General features: G+C 55.4%; 1 protein-coding gene across 7 annotated transcripts in view; it reads right to left on the minus strand.

The window, feature by feature from the left end:
• Positions 1-23,655, minus strand: part of ST3GAL3 (ST3 beta-galactoside alpha-2,3-sialyltransferase 3) — a 411,061-nt gene that overhangs the window by 11,939 nt on the left and 375,467 nt on the right. For 4 of the 7 annotated variants that reach the window (XM_048862095.2, XM_048862096.2, XM_048862094.2 and 1 more), the window contains one exon: positions 13,755-21,753. The exons of the other annotated variants lie outside the window; for them this stretch is intronic. In XM_048862095.2, coding sequence (XP_048718052.1) covers positions 21,664-21,753 — 90 coding nt within the window. In that variant the 3' untranslated portion in view covers positions 13,755-21,663. Of the gene's footprint in view, positions 1-13,754; positions 21,754-23,655 lie in introns of those variants that run through there. 7 annotated transcript variants of the gene reach the window in all.

Here is a 23,655-nt window from a genome sequence, read left to right on the forward strand (position 1 = left end):
GAAGGTGGGGCCCCAGGGGATGCTGGGTAACAGAGACTGGGGTGCGAAGGTGGGGCCCCAGGGGATCCTGGGTAACAGAGACTGGGGTGCGAAGGTGGGGCCCCAGGGGATTCTGGGTAACAGAGACTGGGGTGCGAAGGTGGGGTCGCAGGGGATCCTGGGTAACAGAGACTGGGGTGTGAAGGTGGGGCCGCAGGGGATCCTGGGTAACAGAGACTGGGGTGGGAAGGTGGGGTCCCAGGGGATCCTGGGTAACAGAGACTGGGGTGCGAAGGTGGGGCCCCTGGGGATTCTGGGTAACAGAGACTGGGGTGCGAAGGTGGGGTCGCAGGGGATCCTGGGTAACAGAGACTGGGGTGCGAAGGTGGGGCCGCAGGGGATTCTGGGTACCAGAGACTGGGGTGGGCAGCTGCTCTGGGAATGTCTGGCCACCAGGATCCCAGTAGCTGCCATGGTGCTTTGGGCCACGCCACGGCTGGCCCAGCTCCGCCTCTCCAGCCTGATGCCCCCCTTCGAACAGCCACAGGAGGGCCTTTTATGTTCTCTCAGGTTTTGTTCCAGCGGGTGGGGCTGACCCAGCAGAGGGTGTGAGCCCACGGCAGAGCCCGGGGACAAAGCTCCCGAATGCCTCTTTGAGTCCTCCCTTCCTAGCGCCTCTCACTCCATTACTGCAGAACCTCTGCCCCTCTGTGTGCCCAGCCCTGCCACTGACCCCACTGCCAGGCTCTGCCCTGCACCTTTACCGGCGCTCCCGGACCCCATATAAACCATACGGCGTAATCCGCTCACACCTCTGAGCCCACGTAAATAGTCGCATCACCTCTCGGGCACCTTTGTGCTTAATCCCATTGCGGCTGGTCTCCTCGGCGGGGCCAAAGCGCAAGGCTGTTCTGTGCTTTCCCGCGGCCGTTTGTCCCGCGAATGTCTGTCTCTGCGGTGCGGCCCTCGGCAGGGACCCCCCTTCGCTCTGCCGCTGGTGCACAGCTGCCCGGGGCTGGGCTCCCTCCACTTTAACCAGTGCTTCCAACGGGGAGAGCCAAGCCGGGCCCTGTGCTCGGTGTGAGCCACTCACGCGAAGCGTAGGGAACCCGGGTTTACGTAACACGCTGGGCTGGTGCCAGGCCAGTTGCGCCTTAGCCATTCAGGCTGCTGCCTGGTGGCCTGAACGTGGCCACTTTGGGTCTGTGCCCCCCCAGCCTGCCCCTTTGCCGCCCATTGGCCTGAGGCCTGGCACCACTTACACTGCGGCCAGAGGCATTTTCTCCTTAGGACCCATTTGCCTAATGCAGCAGGATTAGCCTGTGAGCCCTGAGGCTCAGCTGTGTCCCCGTGTCCCTCTTGCTCTGCCCTGCAGCGTGCTGAGCCGACCTGTCATGGCCCTTCAGACCCACAGCCTGAAGCCAAACCCAGCAGGGCCCAACCCCCCAGCCAGGGCCTGCGGCGCTGGACTCGCCCTGCCCGGGGCCCAGCTCAGCCTGGCACGAAGGTGGACGCAGTGAACACGGTGACAGTGACCCTCTGGAGCAAGTGCCGGGGGCCATGCTGGAGTCACCAGCCCTGAGAATGTTTAAATCAGGCTTGGCTGGTTTCTAACAGATCTGCTCCCGCCCGGCCACTCATGCTGCCTCTCCTTTCCCCCAGAGCCTGCCCGGGGTCCAGGAGCCCCTCCCAGCCAGGGCCTGGCGCTGCAGCCCCCGCTAACGCCCTTTGGGGTCGTTCCCGTAATACCTCCCTGTTGGGTTGGGGGCAGCACTGGGCACGGCTCCGATGGGCTGACAGGCGCTGCCGGGTCCCTGGCAGCTGGGAGCACCCGGGCGCTTTCGGGACATGGCGGGGAGCGACTCCAGTCATTCCTCGCATGGAAATCCCACAGGGCAGGTGGGGCCAATTGCTTCCCTGCCCCGGGGGCTCTCGGCACTGTGCTGTCATGCTGGGGGATGCCCCCTCTCTCCCTGCCCCCAGCCCACAGGGCGGCTGCACGGCCTTGGACCCCACCTGCCTGGAGAATGACCCGTTTGCTGCAGCAGCACGGATGAGTTGTCCTGCTGGTACCGCAGCCCCAGGAGTGCCCCCTCCTAAAGCAGAGGGACCCGCTTGAGCTGCCCTGGTTCTCGAGCATCAGTGAGCCGCTCGGGGAGACGAGGGGCTGGGGCCCTCGGGTAGCATGCCAGGGCTGGGCTTGGCTCCCAGGAAAGGTGCTCTGGTAGGGTATGGGGAGGGGCTGGCTGGTAGTTCCAGCCTCCCTGGGATCGGTGCGTGCCAGGGGGCCTATATCCATGTGAGTCTGTTTAGAGCCAGACCCTCCCCGCAGCGACCCAGGCCCCGGGGGCGCGCAGGGGGGCTCCCTGCAGTAGCTCTGTAACTGGGGCACATGGCCAGCTGCCCACGTACTAAGCAGTGTGAGTCACACCACATCACATCATTTGCGGGAGGGACAGCTCAGTGGTTTGAGCATTGGCCTGCAAAACCGAGGGTTGTGAGTTCAATCCTTGAGGGGGCCATTTAGGGATCTGGGAGTTGGGGATTGGTCCTGCTCTGAGCAGGGGGTTGGACTAGATACCTCCTGAGGTCCCGTCCAACCCTGAGATCCTAAGATTCTATGATTACAGCAGCTTTCTGACAACTGCCCCGGCTTCCTGTTGGCTTTGCTCTGTAGAGCTGGACGTGGCTGGCGGCCTGGGAGCGGCGAACCCGCTCGCCAGCACCATTCCAGTCTGTGCATGGGGCCGCAGGAGAGGGAGGCAGCGTCATGCGCCTCCCCCCTGCACTATCTCGCCCGTGTGAGCCGGAGCTGGTGGGAGCAGGGCCTGACCCCACCCCAGTCCTTCTGCACCCAGCACCAGTCATAGCTGTGCAGTTCCCCGGGGAAGGCAGAGGCCTGGGGACTCTGGCAGGGCAGCAGCTGGGGGTGGCTGGAAAGTGCTGGGCCCTGGTGCGTGGAAACAAAGCTGAACGGCTCCCGGCTGCGGGCCTGTCCCCTGCTGAGGGCTGGATGCTGCAGGACGCCCCTTCCTCGTCCTGCTCCTGGCCTGCTGCGTGACAGACGCTGACCTGATGGTGCCTGGTGAGCCCGGGCTGGGGAAGCCTCCCGGCCCCGGGGCTGGGGAAGCCTCCCGGCTCCGGGGCTGCACGGTGAAACCTGCCGGCTTTGGCCAGAGACTCGGCTCCTCAGGCAGGGTCCCTGGAGGGAACCAGGGCAGAGGAGAAGCTGCAGAGCACACCCCAGGGGCTGTTGGTGGTCGGGATGCTGGCTGTCGGGCAGCGCCAGCCGTGGCTGCAGCTCAGAGCCAGGGCTGGGAACTCCGCTGGGGCCCGCCGGGGGGGGGGGGGGGGGTTAGCTCAGGGGACAGGCCCGGCCCTGCTCAGCGGCGCTGGGCCAGCCCTTCTCTCCTTTGCGGGGTGCAATGGGGGGTCTGGGAGCGCAGGAGTTGCAGTAGAGCACCAGCCCCTGAAGAGCGGGATCCAGGGCAACTGAGAGAATACAGGGGTGTCGTAATCCCAAGGGGCTGCGGCCTGGCCCCACCTCGGTCCTGGCTGCTGCTCCTGCCACCACTGCCCTGCCCACGACTGGGGACAGCGTCTGTCCCCTGAGCAACTGGGCCCAGCCCATCCGATCCATTCCTGGCCACTGAACTGGGCTAAAGGGGCTCTTGGCAGAATGCTGTCCTGTATAAGTCACAGCACTAGGGCCCAGGTCCGCAGGGCCCCAGCACCACAGCAGGATGGCCAGACGCTCCCGCAGCAGCGTTGGGCTGGGCACACGGCCCCTAGGATCGCTCCAAGCACAGGTGCTGTAATGTCGCTGGGCCAGAGGCTCCCCCGGCAAAGGCAGAGGCCCTGCCCTGGAGACATTGAAACCTACAGCAGAGAAGGTGCTGAAGACCAGCATGGAGCATGCTAGCCCCTGGGCTGGAGCACGGGGGGGCTGGGGGATTCTAGCCCAAGGACAAACTCGATGTTTTGAATCCAGGGCAGGCACCTTGCGCTGCAGGTGGCTGTGAGTGGTCAGTTCGGAGGCAGCTGCCTGGATGCACACAGCCGCACAAGGGGTTAAACGCTGGGAGCCCCTTTCGGCTGCCAGCTTCCTGGCTCTAAGGGGAAAAATAAGCATGGGAAAATAAGCATTTTCCCCACTACTGTTACTCACACCTTCTTGTCAACTGTTGGAAATGGGCCATCCTGATTATCACTGCAAAAGGTTTTTTTTCCTCCTGCTGGTAATAGCTCACCTTAACTGATCACTCTCATTATAGTGGGTATGGCAACACCCATTGTTTCATGTTCTCTGTGTATATTTATCTCTTCCTACTGTATTTTCCACTGCAGGCATCTGATGAAGTGGGTTTTAGCCCACGAAAGCTTATGCTCAAATAAATTTGTTAGTCTCTAAGGTGCCACAAGTACTCCTCGTTCTTTTTACTGCAGAGCAGAACTTTCTGAGCCAATTGGAACGAACCAAACAGAACTCTTTATCCTTTGGCTCAGGACAGCCTCCAAAGAAGGGGGGAGCTGTGGGCCTTCTAACTCAGAGAAAGGAAATTTTCAGTAAGTCAAATAAAATTGTCCTATTTTCTTGTGTCTACAAGGTCCACAGACCTGCTACCCAACAGGGTTTTATAGCAGTGAGCCCTCAAGGAGGCGTCACAAGGAAGTACATACAGGGTTTTCAGCTCCTCCTCTGCTACTGGGATCCCACAGTGCAGAGCATTCTCCCACTGAAGGCAGCATTCAGGGATGCCTGAGTTGTCCAACTTGTGAAATTTGGAGGAGCTCTGAATAGATGACCATGGATCCCTCTTTTGGGAGGGAACGTGGGCAGGTGGGAGCTTGAAGTGCGTGTGCTGTGAACAGGTCTTGGTGGGACCCTGAATTTCCTCACTGGGAATGGAAACATTTCTGGTTTAAGACTCCCCTCCGTCTTCGGCCACAGAGTTTTTCTTTCCTGGAACACCTAGCGCTCACAGAGCCTGGAGGTTTTGTTCTGCCCAGGACATCAGCCATCAGGATTCCCTCTGCAGGGATGAGGACCTCGCCCCATCTTGTTTGTTGGCACTGGCCATTGTTTGTTGGCACTGGCCATTGTCTGTCATGATCAGGACCAGGGAGCTGTTCACCCATGTGTGGGGGGCTGAGTCTCTAGGGAATTGCCCTGAGCACTAACCAATTTATACTGTGTTTGCATCCCCTGCGCTGCCCAAACTCCCTGTGTTGACTTCACCATCTGCACGTGAGCTACTGATCCCTCACGGCTGGCATCAGTGCAAGCGAGGGTCTGTCCAGCTCAGCTACCAGAAACGATGAGTTCTGCACTATGGGGCTCTGGGGAAGTTGGACTCTCCTGGGCGGGAGGAAACAGGAACTGCAAAAAGGAGTGGAGCGATTTCATGTGTGCTCAAGCCCACTGCACCGTCCATGTGATACAAACATCCCAGCAGGGACATCGGGGTTGGGCTGAAGTGTCCTGGAGGCTGCTGACTGTCCTGGCCAAAGAAGTTAATTTGTTCTGTCTCTTGAGAGCTAATCCCCCTGTGAGGCTGTGTGGATTTCCCCCATAGGCCTTGCTGGAGCCCTGGGCACAACTAAGCGTATGAACCAAAGCAGCCTTGGCAGGATAGTAATACACCAGGTGTCAGCTAACCAGGTCAGCCCAGTGCTCAGTGGAGAGGTTGGTACATGGCTCTCAGGTAACTATGTACACACCTTCCTATGAGATGGGACACAGCCCCTCGTATGATCAGGAGGGACTGACAGGGTAATGGATGAGGACACGTTGTTTGAATGAACAGGTATGGGGTGATAGCGGAAAGCAGCTTGAGCATAATGCATAACTTGGTTGTATCAGTGTATAAAAGAAGAGTGGAAGCAGGGGCATCTTCGTATTGGCCTAGGGGACGACACCGCTGAGGGGAGCTCTTGCCGTGTGCTGGGTGGTGCTTTTCCTAGTTCAGGGAAACGAAACCCTGTGGTGCTCGAGGAGCCAGGTTGTCCTTTTGTGCCACTTGGCCTCTGGTTGGTGCTCTTAGCAACAGGTTGTCAAGGAATGGCTAGAACTGACCCCTTCCTTCCTGCCTGCCGCTACCAAGACCAGGAACACATCTGCAGTCACCCTGCGGGCCGTGGCAAGGCCGAAGAGTGACGACCTGTACTGGACATGCTGAGATCCAGAGCGGGAAACGGAGAGCACTCGGTGAGACTTATGGTTGGAGATGGACGAATGGGCTGTCTGTTGACAACAGACCCTCTCCTTTGTTGATAGCTGCCAGTGGGGACTTTAACGTTTCTGTCTTGAACCTCAGCATCCTCGGGATCTCGTTAAGTGGAGACATCTGGGAGGAGAACTGAGCAGATCCAGGGCACATTCTCGCTGGACAATCTCCAGAATCCACTTGTTGTTGGGGGTTTGAGGACAAGACTCTGCAACCTGGAGGAGATGCTGGGTGTCAGGGAGGACCACACAGTCGAGTGGATGTGTTACCCCCTGGAGCAGCCACCTCTGGTTCTAGGCCATCTTCTCCTGGAGTAGCTGGAATCGTTTCGTCTGCTAAACTGCTGGTTTGGAAGCCTTAGAAAGACTGCTTGGGTTTGGAACAGGAACTTTTATTCCCCCCTGTGGGGCTGGGCAGGAGCCAGAGTTGTGTTTGCTTTATCGAAGGAGTCAGACACCACTTCATCCATCGATTCCCTGTATCATTTCCCTCCTGCATGCTAAATGATGGCAAAGTCACTTCATCTGGACATCTGCCTGACGTATGAGGCAATTCCATATGCCAACGGACAGCAGCACTGAAGCCCATGACTATTGCTGAGTGCCTGAGGACACCCAAAGAAGAGTCCGAACTGCAGGCAGCCCCACACCCAGGGCGTTTTCTGCATCTGAGGGGGACAGAGTCAGACAGACCATCCATCCTGCTTGTTAGGATACAGATATTCAGGACTGTCTGTAAAGGCCTAGACTCTGAGAATGTAGGTGTATTCTTATCACTTGGCTAGTTCTAGAGGTATAAAAGAAAGAATCAAAATCACTGTCTGCCGGTGTAAGGGCCTTCTCTCCCAGTGACAGTCTGAGGCCCTGTGCTTAGGCTAAGGCCTTTGGCTAAGCAGCAGAGACAGCCATAAGCTGGGAAGCGACCGGTCACCTCCTCACATCCCAAACCAGTCACATTGAAAGAAGGTGCTATTGGGCTGTTAGGATACAATCCTGTCCTGATAATGCCTATCGCCTCCAGAGAAAGGGAAGTGCCTAGAAAATGTAAAAGGAAACTTAGTTTGATAACATCCTGTGTGGCAAGATGTGACGAAGTGGGACTGTTCTTAATGTTTCCTCTGAATAGTGTGGGGGTGCCTCAGTTTCCCCTAGGCAGTTCTTAAGTATCTAGGGGGTGGAGTAAGGGTGTATGATCATTGCAGAGCCCTAGAGGGCAGGTGTGTGCAGGAGTCTGGACACAGAGAATGGCCAATACCCTGTTTCCTGGCAACTGATGGCCTGGGCCCTTCCCCCCCTGCAAGGTGAGAGCTGAAGGGTTGGAGAACAAAGGAATCAGGTGACCACCTGGCCCGGGAAAGGGACAAAGCCCAGAGGAGGAGGGGCTGGAGGGAGTTTCAGTTTGGGGCTGGCTGGGACATGGAGTGAGGTGCAGACGTGGTTGTCTGGCTCACTGCCCCCCAGAATGGACCCAGCTGAGGGGTCCCGTTCTCTGCACCTGCAAGCTCTGTTTTAGACCATGTTCCTGTCGTCTAATAAACCTTCTGTTTTACTGGCTGGCTGAGAGTCACGTCTGACTGCGAAGTTGGGGTGCAGGACCCTCTGGCTTCCCCAGGAGCCCCGCCTGAGCGGACTCGCTGGGGGAAAGCGCACGGAGGGGCAGAGGATGCTGAATGCTCCGAGGTCAGACCCAGGAAGGTGGAAGCTGTGTGAGCTGTGTGTCCTGAAGACAGGCTGCTCACAGAAAGGCGACTACCCCAGAGTCCTGACTGACTTCATGGGGAGCAGTTCCAGAGCATCGCCCAGGGACTCCGTGACAACTGGTGGCAGCGGTGGGATGTACTGCACCCCGTGGATGGCGCTTCCTGCAGTAAGTGACTGGGGAGCAGTAACACGAAGGGGGATTGCCGAGGACCAGGCCTGCTGAAGGCTCAGAAAGGAGCGGTTTCGGGGGGCGGTTAACCCCTGGGAGTGTGTGACCAGCGAGAAGGACTGTGCAGTAATGGGGTCCCCCTGGGGACTGCAGTGAGCAGTCTCAGGGGCGGAGGAGTCTGCAGCTCGACCCTGGCAAAGAGGTGGTGACCTCGAGAAGGGCTGGCACACTAGGGGTTCTCCCTGGAAACCGTGGGGAGCTGAGAACACATGGGCCTGTGAGTCCACAACAACTTGGGAGGAGCGGAGTGATGGCCTGTCACCGTCTCCTTAAGAAGGACATTGTAACCCTGTGCAAAAAGAGAGGGTTGAGCGTTGGAAAGTTCACCAAAGCAGAGTTAATCGTGCAGCTGGAGGAGGATGACCGCTCTAAGGAACAGATTCCTGACCCCAACTGGGGCTATAGCAGGATCTGGGAGCAGCTGAAGCGGGAGCCAGGCATCGCCAAGACTCCTGTCCCCGACCAGACGAGGGTCTTCACGATCGGGTTCCCCATCGGGGGATCGAGACGGACGGGATTGGAGCTGAGTCTGAGAGAGCAAGAGGACCCTGGGAGACAGCGAGAGCCCGAGAAAGAGCTGCAGAAGCAGCAGCAGCATGAACTGGCGGTGGGGGAGCGGAGAGGCCTAGGGGACCTCCCAGGGGTGAGTGGGGATAGATCCCGGGGGGCCAGTTCCGCAGGGAACCTCGAGACTAAATTGCTGCCCCTGGTTAAGGAGGGGTGTGTGTGGATGCCCACCTCACTGCCTTTGAGCAGGCTGGCGATTTGAACCAGGGGGACCCTGCGGAAAAGCCCCAGTGTCTAGCTCCCTTGCTGGGTCCCAAGGCCATAGACTCCGTCAGCCAGATGGTTGGGGATGTGGACAGGCTCCCACTCCTGACCCCAACCTATATGTCGGTGTGGAGTTTCCTGGGGCCAGGCCCCTCGGACCTCCAGTGGGAGCAGAAGGTGATGGTCAATGGGGAGACATTCTTGGGGTGGCCAAAGGGCATGGGATGCATAAACCTTCCCACATGCGGCCTGCGAGTGCTATCGACCACCCCTGACCTAAGGGAGGGTGTGAAAATGGAAGGGCCTGGTGTAACTCCTACCAAGGAATGGGAGAGATGCTGGGGCATCCATGGGAACGTTGGTGGCTTCGAACTTCCCCAGGTCACCGGCTAAAGTGACCCCGCTCAGTTCGATCTCGAAGGGGGGAGAGATGTGACGAAGTGGGACTGTTCTTAATGTTTCCTCTGAATAGTGTGGGGGTGCCTCAGTTTCCCCTAGGCAGTTCTTAAGTATCTAGGGGGTGGGGTAAGGGTGTATGATCATTGCAGAGCCCTAGAGGGCAGGTGTGTGCAGGAGTCTGGACACAGAGAATGGCCGACACCCTGTTTCCTGGCAACTGATGGCCTGGGCCCTTCCCCCCCTGCAAGGTGAGAGCTGAAGGGTTGGAGAACAAAGGAATCAGGTGACCACCTGGCCCGGGAAAGGGACAAAGCCCAGAGGAGGAGGGGCTGGAGGGAGTTTCAGTTTGGGGCTGGCTGGGACATGGAGTGAAGTGCAGACGTGGTTGTCTGGCTCACTGCCCCCCAGAATGGACCCAGCTGAGGGGTCCCGTTCTCTGCACCTGCAAGCTCTGTTTTAGACCATGTTCCTGTCGTCTAATAAACCTTCTGTTTTACTGGCTGGCTGAGAGTCACGTCTGACTGCGAAGTTGGGGTGCAGGACCCTCTGGCTTCCCCAGGAGCCCCGCCTGAGCGGACTCGCTGGGGGGAAGCGCACGGAGGGGCAGAGGAGGCTGAATGCTCCGAGGTCAGACCCAGGAAGGTGGAAGCTGTGTGAGCTGTGTGTCCTGAAGACAGGCTGCTCACAGAAAGGCGACTACCCCAGAGTCCTGACTGACTTCATGGGGAGCAGTTCCAGAGCATCGCCCGGGGACTCCGTGACACAAGAACTCACTTATCAATAGCTGGGATGTGAAATCCTCACTTCTGTATTGTTTTGTCATTATAGTTCCCACTTTGCTATTGGTTGTCTGTATAATCTCCATCTGGTTCTGTGATTGTTCCTGTCTGCTGTATAATTAATTTTGCTGGGTGTAAACTAATTAAGGTGGTGGGATATAATTGGTTACATAATCATGTTACAATATGTTAGGATTGGTTAGTTAAATTTCAGTAAAATGATTGGTTAAAGTATAGCTAAACAGAACTCAAGTTTTACTATATCTGCAGTCAATCAGGAAGTGAGTGGGTGGGGAGGGGGGAATGGGGGTGGGGAAACTGGAATAATGTTTTGCTAAAGGGGGAAATGGGAACAGGGAATGGGGGTGGGGAAATTGGAATCATGTTTTGCTAAGGGGGGGAATGGGAACAGGGACACAGGTAAGGCTCTGTGGTGTCAGAGCTGGGAAGGGGGACACTAGGGAAGGAAACTGGAATCATGCTTGCTGGAAGTTCACCCCAATAAACATCGAATTGTTTGCACCTTTCGGGTATTGTTGCTCTCTGTTCATGCGAGAAAGACCAGAGAAGTAAGTGGGTGAAGGAATAAGCCCTCTAACACAGCTCCATATGGCTCAGACTGAGCATGTGGATTCAGTGGAAGGTCTCGGAAATGTGCAGGTGTCTCAAAGTGTGTCCCGAGTGGAATGTCCATCCTCAGATCTGTGGGATTCCCAGGACTTGAGTCTCCCTCTGTAGGTATTGTCGTGTCCTTAGCTAGGGATGTCAGTGCAGCACTGACCTTAGGAAGGGAAACGAAATCTGATTTAGACTGGTTTAATTATAAGGTTTCTGCAACCTTGTTCCGTCTCTTAGGTTTTCGTGAGAACTCCCCTTCCTGCTTGGAGAAAGTAAATAAGGAAGTGTTATTTACCTCTTCACATAAACACAAGCCCCAGGGGTCACACAATTAAATTAACAGGCAGCAGGTTTAAAACAAATACAAGGAAGTACTTCTTCAAACAACACACAGTCAATCTGTGGAACTCATTGCTAGGGGATGTTGTGAAGGCCAAAAGTATAACAGGGTTCAAAAAAGAACTAGATAAGTTAATGGAGGATAGGTCCATCAATGGCTATTAGTCAAGATGGTTAGGGAGGCAACACCATGCTCTGAGTGTCCCTAGCCTCTGTTTGCCAGGAGCTGGGAATGGGCAACAGGAGATGGATCACTTGATGACTAGTCTATTCTATTCATTCCCTCTGAAGCACTTGGCACAGGCTCCTGTCGGCAGACAGGACACTGGGCTTGATGAACCATTGGTCTGACCCAGTATGGCTTTTCTCATATCGATCAAGGCAGCATCGAGAGGAATGTAAGGTTCTGTTTGGGGCTGGTCAGGGGGATTTCTACTCTGATTCCCCCTCTTTGCCTTTCTTAGGGGTTGCATTAGGAGGTTGATCTAAACTGGACACTGCGCTCCTAAGCATGTATTCAAAGGATCTAAACTGATTTTTTTTTTTGCTTTCCCTCCCCAGTGAGTCCTGTTCTGAGTCGGAGAGTTATCCCTCCTTCCAGCAGGATGCTGATTGGCTCCTGTGTTTGAAAAATCTGGATCTGTGCTTCCTCCTCCCAGTGCTCCCTGGAGAACCAGCATCTGCAGACTTTGCAAGACAGTGAGGAGACACTTCTGTGCCTGCCCCTGGGTTTGCCTTTCCAGGGGGCTAAAGCCTTTTTAGGGGCATTTTGTTATTCAGGCTAAGACTTTGGGAAGAGGAAGCCCAATGACCTTGAGGAGTTGTCCCTACGCCCCCTTCCCATTGTCTCTCTGTCTAGTGTGCCCCGTGTTAACTCACCACCTCCTGTTTCTCCAGCCATACACTCCCCCTGACATGGGCATGTGGGTTAAGCAGGTTGGTGTCCTGCGTCACCACTGGATTTGCTCTGTGTGTTGTCCTCTTCATCACAAACATGAGAATACAAATCTTCTGGCCTTCCCATGGCTCCCCCAACGCAGGCGACGTTGTCAACGTGGCAACAGCATGACAAAACGGGACAGCCAGCCAGAGCGTGCTCGTGTCAGACAAAGGCCCCGATTCCTAGCGAGAGTCAGGGACAGCATAGCTCTTCCTACCTTGACTGGCGTTGCTCTCCAGGTTTCTATTAAGCTAGGTCGCCTGGCTCGTCCTCCATAGAGAAGAACGGATGCTGAGCTGCTTTGGGTTCCATGATGCCCACCGGCAGGCAGCCACAAACACATTCTTCGCAGCAGCACTAGTCCTGAGGCCTCATGCTGCGTGTTAGCATTTCAAAGTGCTGTTCAAATGTTCATTAATCCTAATTAGCCTTGTATTCCTTTGGGCTAATTGGCTCCCGACCCAGCCATTGCTACTGTGTGCGTGGTTACAGGCCAGCCACGCCGCTCGCCAGTCAAGAACACAAAGTCACCACATGTATAAAGGCTGGCAGGGGGACTGTCTGCGTTAGACCATCGCTGGAAAAGGTTTTGTTTGGTTATCCCCCACAAAGCTGCTAGCTGGTCACTGGGGCAGCTCTCAGAAGCGGGAGGAAGGACAGGCCCCTCCGCCAGGCGTTGCTGTTCGTCGTGCTGCCCGGAACAGTGATGCTGGTACAGAAGCCTGCAGAGATGGTAGGAGTTTGAATCCAGGAGCAGCAGTTGGTGGCTGGAGGTGGGGTGGATGTTTCCCAGCGTACGGGCCTGGACAAACGCTCAGGCCTGGCCACCGTCGGGCCCCACTCCCCAGTAACATTCGCGAAGAAGCTCAATGCTGTTCAATACCTACCCCATTCCCCAGGCTCCATTCTGTGCTGCTGGCGGTGAGCGCCTCTAGATTCACTTCAAAGAAGTGATTTTCTCCAGGCGCGTGTGGCTTGGCTGAGAATCCTATGTAGGCAGCCTACCCCAAATCCTCCCACCCACACCCCGTAGACACTAGCCAGGAGTCAGACCTGGCACCAGGTGTCAAAGCATTTTAACAGCCTCTGGACGTGCATCCTGGGTGACAAGCAGAATTGGAGAACCCAGACGTCAGAGCCCCCATTAGCAGCAACGCACGTGAGCAGGAGGCCGCTGCTCAGGGCTCGCGCGCCTCCCAGGACGCGCGGACTCTGTGTGTGTGCACGCGATGTGCCTTGCCGGCAGCAGCACAAAGCCCGGCTGTACAGACCTTACCAATCTCATTCTCCTGCAGCCTAGCACCATGGCAAGGCCACCCCTAAAACAAGCCCAGCTTCTGCCTGGTACCAACCGCTGCCGAGGATGATTAGAAATGTTCTTCCCGGGATGGCTCTCCTGCTGACTCTTCCAACCCGTACCCAGCATGCCTGGGTCCCACAGTGCTAGGTGAAACCCTCGCTGCTGGCTGCAGTTAAAATCCTGCCCATCTTCCCCACACACCACCCGGGAGCAGGACAGTCTGTACTGACAGTCTAACGCCCATGGTCTCTCCATGCAATGCCAGTGACATGCAGGTACTGAATCCAGGATAGCAGGTCAGGAGTGAGCTGCACCCTTGTAGCAGGTGCCCTATAGTTACCTTTTCGTGGAGGACTTGAAGGGTTAATGAACATGCAGGTGCAACACCTACGGAGAGATACAGGCAAGACCCTCCTCCCAACACTTCCTCTAGGGGAGGGAGACCAACGAGCAGAATAAAGAGACCAACCAAGACCAGATCGATAGTTTTTATTGCTTCTGGGATATGACTGAATTGATGTGACACAAGCCATGGAGAAGCCCACAAAAGTTCTGCTCTCCCTGCAAGGCCTCTGTGCCTACAGGGGAAATTCAAAAAATAGAAACAAAAACTATTTTAAAAACTCCACGAGCTCGAATACTTCACCTGGGTAAAATACAAAGAGCCACCAAGCCTTTGGCGTGAGAAACCACAGCATAGGACAATCTAGGGGTCAGGGTATGGGCCTGCTGCTTGTTCAGACCAAAGGAAGGGTCTCTGCAGTGCTTTGATTGTACCGCTGGCTTTCATGCAGACTGTGCATTGTGAATACTGGGTTCTGGCTGGTTCTGTTCTTGTTCACAGGCTTTGTGAAGCACTGGCCCTATCCCTTTCTCGGTGGCTTCCCTGAAGTTGCTGAGCACCTGGCCACCATTTCAGTTGGGTAAATGCCAATTAACAGACCTTAACCCGCCCCTCTTTGGTGCCATGTCCTGTCTTTGCACTTCCCTTCCCCTCCCAGCACCTGCATCGAGGTGGGAAGATCACAACAGTAAGTGTGGAGGTCCCTGACAGCATCTCACAGGAGATGGGAGTCTCAAGAAGACACAGAGGGAGCTGGTGAGCAACAATGAGAAGGGAAATGCAGAGATAGGACAGGGCAAATGGTGCCCCTTGCCCATCACATCTAGACTGTGCACAGACGAGAGCTCAGCAAATACATGAAGGTTACTTGTCTGTACCTGGAGGTTCTTCAAGATGTGTGGTCCCTCTCTGTATTCCATGCCTGGGATACGCATGCACACCACGCGCCTGACTCTGGAATTTCTTGCAAGCAGTGTCCGTTGGCCAGCACATGTGCTGCAGCTCTGCTCTGCTCCCAGCCGATGGCGTAAAGGGCAGTGTAGGCTGGCATCTTCCGTTTCCCATTCTCACGGCAGTGCAATGACTATGCAGGAGAGGGGACGAAGGGCAGGCAGTGGAATACAGAGAAGGACCACAAATCTTGAAGAACTTCCAGTTGCAGGTAAGTGACCTCCTCTTCTTCAAGCGGTGGTCCCTATTGTATTCCATGCGTGGAAGATGAACAAACAGTAGTCGAACGGATGGTGGGTGCAAGGATGCAGAAGTAATAGCTGACTGCAGTTCTGCTGTCCCCGCAGCCGTATCCACAGCTCATAAGTGTTCCAGGGTGTAGTGTCTCATGAAGGCATGCAAAGAGCTCCAAGCCACTGCCCTACATATCTCTAAGATGAGGACGTCTCTCAGGGATGCAGCTGAAGTAGCTTGCCCTTTTATCACTCCTGGGGTGGATGCCAGCTAATAGATAACAAAAGGCAATATAACCCAAGATCCATTTCAAATGTGTCTGCACTGATATAGGTTGACCTCTTGATCACTTTGCTACGGAAACAAATAGCTTAGGTGTCTTTCTAACATCCTTTGTTCTTTGCAGACAAAAAGCCAAGCCCTCTGGAAGTCCAGAGGCTGCGGTCATCTCTCCTCTACCAAGGCATGTAGTTTAGGAAAAAGTATGATGACCTGGCTCTCATGAAACTACCTTGGATATGAATCTGGGGTGGGGGTGTAGCGAAACCTTTTCTTTATTGAAGGGAGTACATTGTGGACCCCTGTAAGTCCTCCCAGGTCACTGACTCTTCTGGCTGACGTTATAGCCATCAGAAAGACCACCTTGACAGACAGATGGGTCACAGAGCACATGACCAGCAGCTCAAAGGGAGTCTTAGAGAGAGACAACAGAACAAAATTGAGGTCCCACTGAGGTGCAAACTTCACCACTGGTGGAAAGTATTTGAGAATCTCCTTCAAAAACCTAGTTGTGAAAGGTGAGTGAAGATCACACGGTTATCCACTGGAGGATGGAAAGTGCTGACTGCTGCTAAATGCCTCTGCAGGGAACTGAATGCAAGACTCAAAGAGTTAAGAGTAAGTAGATGCTCTAATGACAGGTTTCAGAGGAACAGCCGTGTTAGTCTGTATTCGCAAAAAGAAAAGGAGGACTTGTGGCACCTTAGAGACTAACCAATTTATTTGAGCATGAGCTTTCGTGAGCTACAGCTCATGCTCAAATAAATTGGTTAGTCTCTAAGGTGCCACAAGTACTCCTTTTCTAGATGCTCTAAGATGTTGGAGATTCCAACAGAGTTTGGAGACAAATTGCGTTGATAAGCCCAAGCAGAGAAACGCTTCCATTTAGCTCAGTAACAGCTTCCCTTAAAAACATTTTACTTTGGTTAAGGATGGGTTGCACTCTCTTGAAACATGAATGTCCGATGCCCATCCAAATACTAGGCTCTGAGTTTCAGCAGTCCTGAGTTGGAGTGTGTGACCTTCCCCTTGTGTTGCATTAGAAGGTCCGGCAATGTGGAGATGTTCATGGATAGCTGTACTGAGAGCTCCAACAAATCTCTGAATCAGAACTGTTTGTTTTGGTCAGTTGGGTGTGATGAGGATGACTAGAGCTCTGTCTTCTTGGCTCTTCTGTAGAACCTGTGGTATCAAAGGAAGTGGAGGGAAAGCATACCCCAGGTGACCCTTCCACGACATCGAGAGGACATCTCCCAATGAGTCTTTGCCCATGGCTGTAGTGGAGAAGTACTGAGGACTTCCTGTTCACCTCTGGGGTGGAAAGGTCCCAGGCAGGCCTTCTCCATTGAATGAAGATGTCATTGAGAACTGAATTGTGAATTTCTCATTTGTATTTCACAGAATAGTGTCTGCTCAGGCAGTCTGCTAGGGAATTTTGCACCCCCAATAACTATGCTGCTGATAGGGTTCTGTGATGTTTGATGCACCAGTTCCAGAGGGTGACTGCCTCTATGCACAGAGAGAGAGATTGCATTCCCCCTTGCTTTATATAAAATAATGTCGGACAATAAGACAACAGTATCTGAACGTTTGGTTTGGATGAGTGGGAGGAAAGCATTGCAGGCCCAATAGACTGCCATGAATTCTAGTAAGTTGATGAGCATTCTGCGTGCATCACAGACAGTCAGGAGGGTCCAGATACCCTGTCCCATATGATTGCCTGTGTGCACACCCCAACCCAAAAGGGAGGGTCAGTTGAGATGGTTCCTTGAGGTGTTGGTTTGAGGAAAGGGATCCCTACCTGAACCGTCTCCAGTTTTGTCCACCAGACAATACTGAGAGCCTAATATCTTGGGCGGAATCGTGACCTTGTTGTTTATGGTGACCTTTTGGGTGAGTACACAGAGAGAAGCCAGGCTTGTAGGCATCATATATGTAGCCTGGAGAACAGTGTCGTGTGTGTGCAGGAAGCCATGTGGCCAAGGAGGGAAAGGCAAGTTCTGACTGATGTCCTGGTTCTGATAGTGATCTGCAGTATGACAGTGCTCGTGGCCTGAAACCTTTCGAGAGGTAGCTACGCTCCTGCTGTAGTCAAGTCAAACATCGCCCCTACAAAGTCTATGCACCTCATGGGTGTCAATGTGGATTTGTTGTGATTGACTCAGATATCTAGGGAAGGTAAAAAGCTGAGCAGAACACAGATTGACCCATGGACACCCTTATCGGAGCTGCCTGTGAGAAGTCAGTCATGGAGGTATGGGAAGACTGTAAATCCTTCTCGTCTCATCCAAGCAGCCACCACTTTCCTCGTACTCCAAGACAGTCGAAACATACATTTCCCCAGACAAAATCTTTGCTCTCCCCTATACACATTCACCACTCCTGTCTGGTCCATCTATATCCCAGGACATTGTTAATTGGAGGAGGAATATATCACGAGGAGACAGTCATTCCCCCATTCCACCCACCAGCCCTGAAGAGCAGCCATCTATACTGTCAGTCCCACCAGTGATCAGGAATCTGGCCTTCTCTTGCAATGGTTCAGAGGCTCCCAAGGAGTCTCTGTGGCACCAAGGCAAGGCGGCCCTCGACAGACTCTGACCCCCAACCAAACATGACTGCCCAAAGGACAGGTAGAACCCCTATGCCATGGGGTCCCCCTCCACTGGTGGATCCATCTTATTGGCAATACTGAGGATCATGGGAGCCCTTTTTTCTGTCAGACGAAGGGAGCCTTGTGCCTACTCCAAACAGCTGGGAGCAGCCAGCACAGGGAGCCGAATGCCAGCAGGAGAAGCTGTTCTGGACAGCGTGTAACCACTGCCCATGCAGTGCCTGCTCCCGGCCATAGCATCCAGCTTTCACCCCTTTCCCCTCCTGCAACACCACTTCTCAGGCACATCTGCAGTTGATGGGCTCCCACCTCCTCCATTCCTGCCACATGCAGCCTCTGGTTGGAGGGTATTCTCACCCTGCTGCTATGCCGCACCCAGATGGTCAGTGGCAAATGCCCAACAAGCCATTCCCGAGATGCTTTAGTCTGACTGTCTGTGGTGCACGCAGTGTGTTTGTGGGAGACGGCTATACAGCTCCGAGGGACCCCGGCAATGGCAGCTCTGGACCATTCTCTGCAGGCTCCAGGTGTGGGTGGCATTACAGAGTCATCACAAGTGGTGGCGGTGACGGGCAGAGAGAGCTCTGTGCGGTGACGGGCAGAGAGTGCGCGGTAGATCTAGAGGTGGCAGGAATTGTAGATCTAGAGGTGGCAGGAAGGGTGTGCACAATCATCGCTCACAAAATCCACCTAGAACTACGCTGCGGGGCAACTTCCCCCAGGGCCCCTTCCTCGCACACACTGGGGAGAGATCACGGGGCTGCGGCTGGTTTGCTCTGGCACTGAAAGGCTACGGGGCCATTCCCGGGGGCAGCGTATTTACACTCAGTCCAGGGCAGGAGAGGTCTCAGAGGACTGCTCACTGCTCTAAGAAGGATCAATAGCAGGGCGCTATGCAGGTGACCCAGCTGAAGAACAGGGTTAGCCGAAGGAAGTCACTTCCCTTCCTCACATCCCTTGCACACCTAGAGGAGAAGTTTTGCGAAGAACTGTGCTGGTTCCAGCAGGAATTGGTCCGGGGATGTGCTACGGCTGGGGGAATACAGGAAGTCAGACAGTTGCTGAAGGAGGGAAGGGGTCCAGCACACTTGCCTGTTGTGTGATACTGATGTTATCAGGTAGGTGGGGCACGCAGCCCCTTTCCTCTGACCATCGACACCCTCCCTGGCACAGGTGTGAGGAAAGCATCTCCTGCGGCTGGCTGGGCTACAGTGCCCATTGCGAGCCCAGAGCCAGCCCTTGGCACCTGCACTCCCCAGCTGACTGGTCCTGCCCCACCGCAAAGGTAACAACACGGTCAAAGCTGCGGAGCCGATGCGACAAGAGGGAGGGAAGCAAGTACGGTCCGGCCTGGAGAGCACTTGGACAAAGCTCCCAAGCTCTCAGGGTGAGTGCTTCCCACCCTGCTGTAGCAGATGCAGGGGGGAGGATGCAGCCTGGAGGTGCCCTGAGCCCCTCTGAGCAGGGCAGGCCGAGGAAGCAGGAGGGCTGGGCTGGGGACTCTGCCCCACGCACAAGGGTTGCTTTGGAAGGTTGGGAAATGTAGTGTAAATTTCTGCGTGTGGCATTTTCTGAAACACAATCCCTGGGCTGAATGGAACAGGAAAAACAACTCAGGAGAATATTCAAACAAGCTCCCACCACAGCACAAGCCCAGTGTCCTGCAAACTCCTCTGGGCAGCACGGGGAGGGATGGACTGACACAGCAGGGACAGAGAGCCAGAGGCAAAAGAGAAAGCAGGGAGGTGTAGACAGACAGACCCACCCTCCAGAGAGGAGCAGGAAAGGGCCCGCAGCTGCCTTGTCTCCGAGAGACTGGAACAGGGCCAGGTCTCGGCAAGCTGTTCAGAGAAGACACGCCCCAGAGCGGCCCCAGACACAAAGCCAAGGTGATGTCCAAGACTGGGAGCTGCAAGGAGACAGCTCGTTCTCCCTGCAGTGATCTAAGCAGGCAGCTCATGCTCGGGAGCACAGAAGTGCAGCGCTGCTGAGGGCAGCCCATGCCCGCACCCAAAGCCATGTCTCACCAGGCCTGTGTCAGGCCGTCCCTCGACCCCCGCAGGCGACATTGCCTACTGCACCAGCCCACTCACACAGCTCTAACGCAAGCCCTTCTGGAGCTCAACTCGCCCATTTCTGGTTCTTTGTTCTTACCCAGGCTGTGTGTCTTGCGCTGGTAAACCTGCCTGGGTCTCTCTCCCTCGCCACGTTTACGAGCCCTGCCCCAGGAAAGGTTGGAGGAGCAGGAGTCGAGCTGTAGGCTTTGTGAGGCTCTGCTCCAAGTGCCCCTTGCCCTGGGGTTAGTTACACATCCTGGGACCAAGTTCTCGCTCTGCAATCCAGAGCAAGACCCTGACCGCTCTGGAAACGAATTACAGGGACACCCCAGGCAAAGTGCAGTGACCCATGCACTGTCTCTGCCTCGGCTTTGTGACCCCTGCACGGCCTCCTCCCCAGCACCCAAATCAAGCAGCACAAGAAGTGCGGCCAGCAGCAGCAGGAGAAGAGTGGGGCCAGGTTATCCCAGACCAGTAGCCAGTCCATTTCTGCACTGGGGCTCAGGCCCAGAGCACATACTGCCCCACAACCCAGCCTGCTGTATTCACTTTACAGTACAGGAGGGAAAGGTTAGTTCCATTGCTTGGCATCCATCCCCTCCCAAGCGCCCCCCTCTTCCGCAGACACTGAGTAACGCAGGCCAGCTCTTTCCCCGCCCAGCCTGGTCGCTCTGCTCAGTCCATTGCCAACTTCTCTGCAGAAGGAACAGAACCCAAATGTGCAAATACTGCATGCCAAAGCCACGCTGGCAAAGTAACGGACACACTGGTACCCAGCTGACAACAGCAGCCACATAGGAGCAGCCAGGAAATAAAGAAAGCAAAATGCCCGGGAAGGGGACAAGAAGTGCAGGTTTCCAGTCAGGTCACTCCCCTGCCCCTCGCCAGGGGGTTCCATCATCAGAGAGTCATTAGCAGGGAACAAGACCAGGGGTGGAACATAAAATTAACATGGCTGTAGCTGTCTGCTGCTGAACACTGTGAAGCTTTGGATCGAAACATGGCCTCTGACCTCACTCAGAAAATAAATTATCCCTCTCCCCACATAAATATAAAGTATGACACTGTTGAGAAACCCTGGTACCACTGAACACAGATCCACCTGCCCACAGCGTGCCGTCGGCCGGCTCAGACCGAGGGCCGGATGCCCCTCAGCTCAAGGCAGGGTCCTTTCTGCCACTCCTCCAGGACACAAGGCCGAGGAGGCAGTTGGCTCCTGGCTCAAGGCAGAGCCAGGGTGGAGCAAACAGCTGTGGAAAATGCAGCTGGATAAATGGCAGCTGCAGCTTCTATGCAGGAAGCAAGGAAAGTGCAGAAAAACAAACCCATGCTCAGCTCCCACGAGCAGCCCTGGGTGGAGAACAGCGGAAGGCCATTGTCCCTTTCAACGATAGCAGCACCGACAAGAGTCAAGTCACGGATGGAGTTGTTTTCCCAGGCCCAGGAGCTGCAGACTGCATGTGGGGAGGCCAGGCTTCTGCTGGAGGTGGGCACAAGCCAGTCTTCGCTTTGTACCGTGATATTATTAGCATGATTCCACAAAGTGTCTTTTAAAAAATATTACTTTGTACATTCAGGTGGTGCTGCCCTCCCGTTTGGCACTCTCTGCCTGACTGACCTGTCTTCCTTTCTCTCCGCAGTCTTTTCCAGCTCATTCTAGACACAAAGGTTCTATCTGCAGAGCTGAGGTCAAGAAACCGCCCTCAGCCCCACACCCAGCCCCAGGAGGGATGCAGTGGGCGCAGCACTGGTGCAGACTGGAGATCCAGGAAGTCTCTCCCAGAGCACCTGTGCATTTCTTGTGTTTCCTTTGAGCTGGGATTCCTGTGTGGCTCTCCCACTGCCTGCTCCCTTCACTGTGGTGTGCGTCTCTTGCCTCCCTCTGACGCGGGATCTGGGACAACTCAGATTCCACTGGTGAGGTCGGTGATGACTCGGGCTTTCACCAGCTTCCGCAGGAACTCCTTCTCTCGCTGGATGTTGTGCGTCCAGGACTGAAAGGAGAGACAAGAAGCGAGTCACTCTCCTGCCCAGTGTGGGTTTGTGGCCCCTGCACTGGGGGCCTCTAGCAATACGAAGTCCCAGGTTTGCTCTGCAGGGAGCCACCTCCCGCCAGCAGCTGCCCTGAGCTCTGCCTCCACAATCTTTTCACGACAGCACCTTCCAATACCAGCTAACAAACTGGCCTTTCAACCTTCCTCACCGACACACGTCCTGCCGCCCAAACACGCCGCCATGCCGCGAGCGCATTCCCGACAGCCAGCCTGGGAATGAGACCGGGCGGCTCGGCCCCAGTCCCTAAGCAGCCATCTTCAAGCCAGGGACCTACACCACCGCCATGCAGGCGGCGCGGCTCTCAAGAATTCACAGCCCTTACCCCAGCTCTTCAGCTGGAGGTGCTCCATCCCCAGGGACAGGCCCAATGTTTAAAGCCTGGCTGTGCCTCTTCTCGGGGCATTTCCCCTGCTCTAGACCAGAGCGTTTCTCTCTGACAGCAAGGCCCAGGTGCGTGAGGAGCCTGAGCGCCTGTCCCGGGGAAAGAATAATGATCATGGCTGGCAGGCCCCGGGCGCGTATCGCCGAACCAGCCCAAGAGCAGCAACGAGCCGGGGGCAGGGTGTTGCACACAGGCCGAATGGAGTTGGAGGTGGGCACTGAAGTTGGGACAGGGGGCTCTGGCAGAAGGGAGGTCCCTCAGAACACAGACACCTACCAGGAGCAGGGCCCGTGGAAGGCCTTGCAGACAGCCAAGTCCCCGCTCTCTGACAAGAGCTTTGCAAATCAACAGGCTAATTTAAAGCTAATCCCTCACTTTATAGGATGCCAGTGCAGAGTGGATGAAACCTGATCCAGGCTTCCTCAAACAGCCGCTTTGCTGCAGGGGTAGGCCCGCCCTCGTCAGGGGCTGTGCAGACATCCTGTAGCCATGGGGAACGGGGCAATGCCTGCAGAAAAGAGCTGTTTCTGACCTGAGTCAGGGACAGGGTGAGCCTGGAATAACATCAGGATTCCTAGCCACGTCCCCTGCGTCCACACATGCCCCTCAGCCAGAAGAGCCTGCTCCTTACACACTTTGCCAGGTCGGAAGGGCCAGCCATGCATCCTGCATCCCTCTGGGGCTAGCAGGTACACAGGACAAGAGCTGAGCCTCTTCTCCCTCTTGCGAGGAAAGGATCCAGCCCAGAGGCCAGCTGAGGGGCCCCTCAGGAAGGGACGGGGGCAGTCACCCTGGGTTTGGTGCTCTCACAAGCGATTTACAGACAGGAGGGCAAGTGTTCTCACACATGCAGAGGAAGGAAGCATGGAGACCCAGCCTCAGGGCAATGGTGGCTGCTGCCCCGGGGAGAGCCCCAGGTGAAAGCAACACCTCCCACCCCATCCTCCAAGCCCTCTCTGTTTTGGAGTGAGGCTGTCAGGCGGTGGCTCTCACCAGTGCTGAGCTCATGCAGGGTGGCCTGTCTTGGGCGCCACCGCTCTGGGGTGGGGTGTGCTCCAGTTCTCACGGCTGATTTGGATTTTTGGGGGGTAACAATTAGGAATGGCCCAGACTGCCTGCAGGACAGTGACCGATCAAACGAACAATACGTTCTAAGGAACATGCCTTGTAAACTGAAACAGCTTCTCTGAGAACAGAGACGATCGTAGGGTTGTTCATTCCCCCAGAAAGCTCATGGCTTGTGGTGTTGGGACTGCTTGTGTCCTGTCTCCTGGGTCTCCCTCCAGAGAGAATCTGGCTGCCCTGGAGACTCCCCTGGGGTTAACAGCACCACAGAGAAGTTAAGGGAACAGGCTCCTCCCTACATGGGCCCCCTTCCCCCCCCATCAATCCCTCCCAAATCCTTCTCCCAACAATAGCTCCTTCTGCTCCCACAAATCTGCCCAGCACTCGAAGAGCA

This window comes from Caretta caretta, chromosome 8 (assembly GCF_965140235.1).
Source record: "Caretta caretta isolate rCarCar2 chromosome 8, rCarCar1.hap1, whole genome shotgun sequence".
NCBI classification, from domain to species: domain Eukaryota; kingdom Metazoa; phylum Chordata; order Testudines; family Cheloniidae; genus Caretta; species Caretta caretta.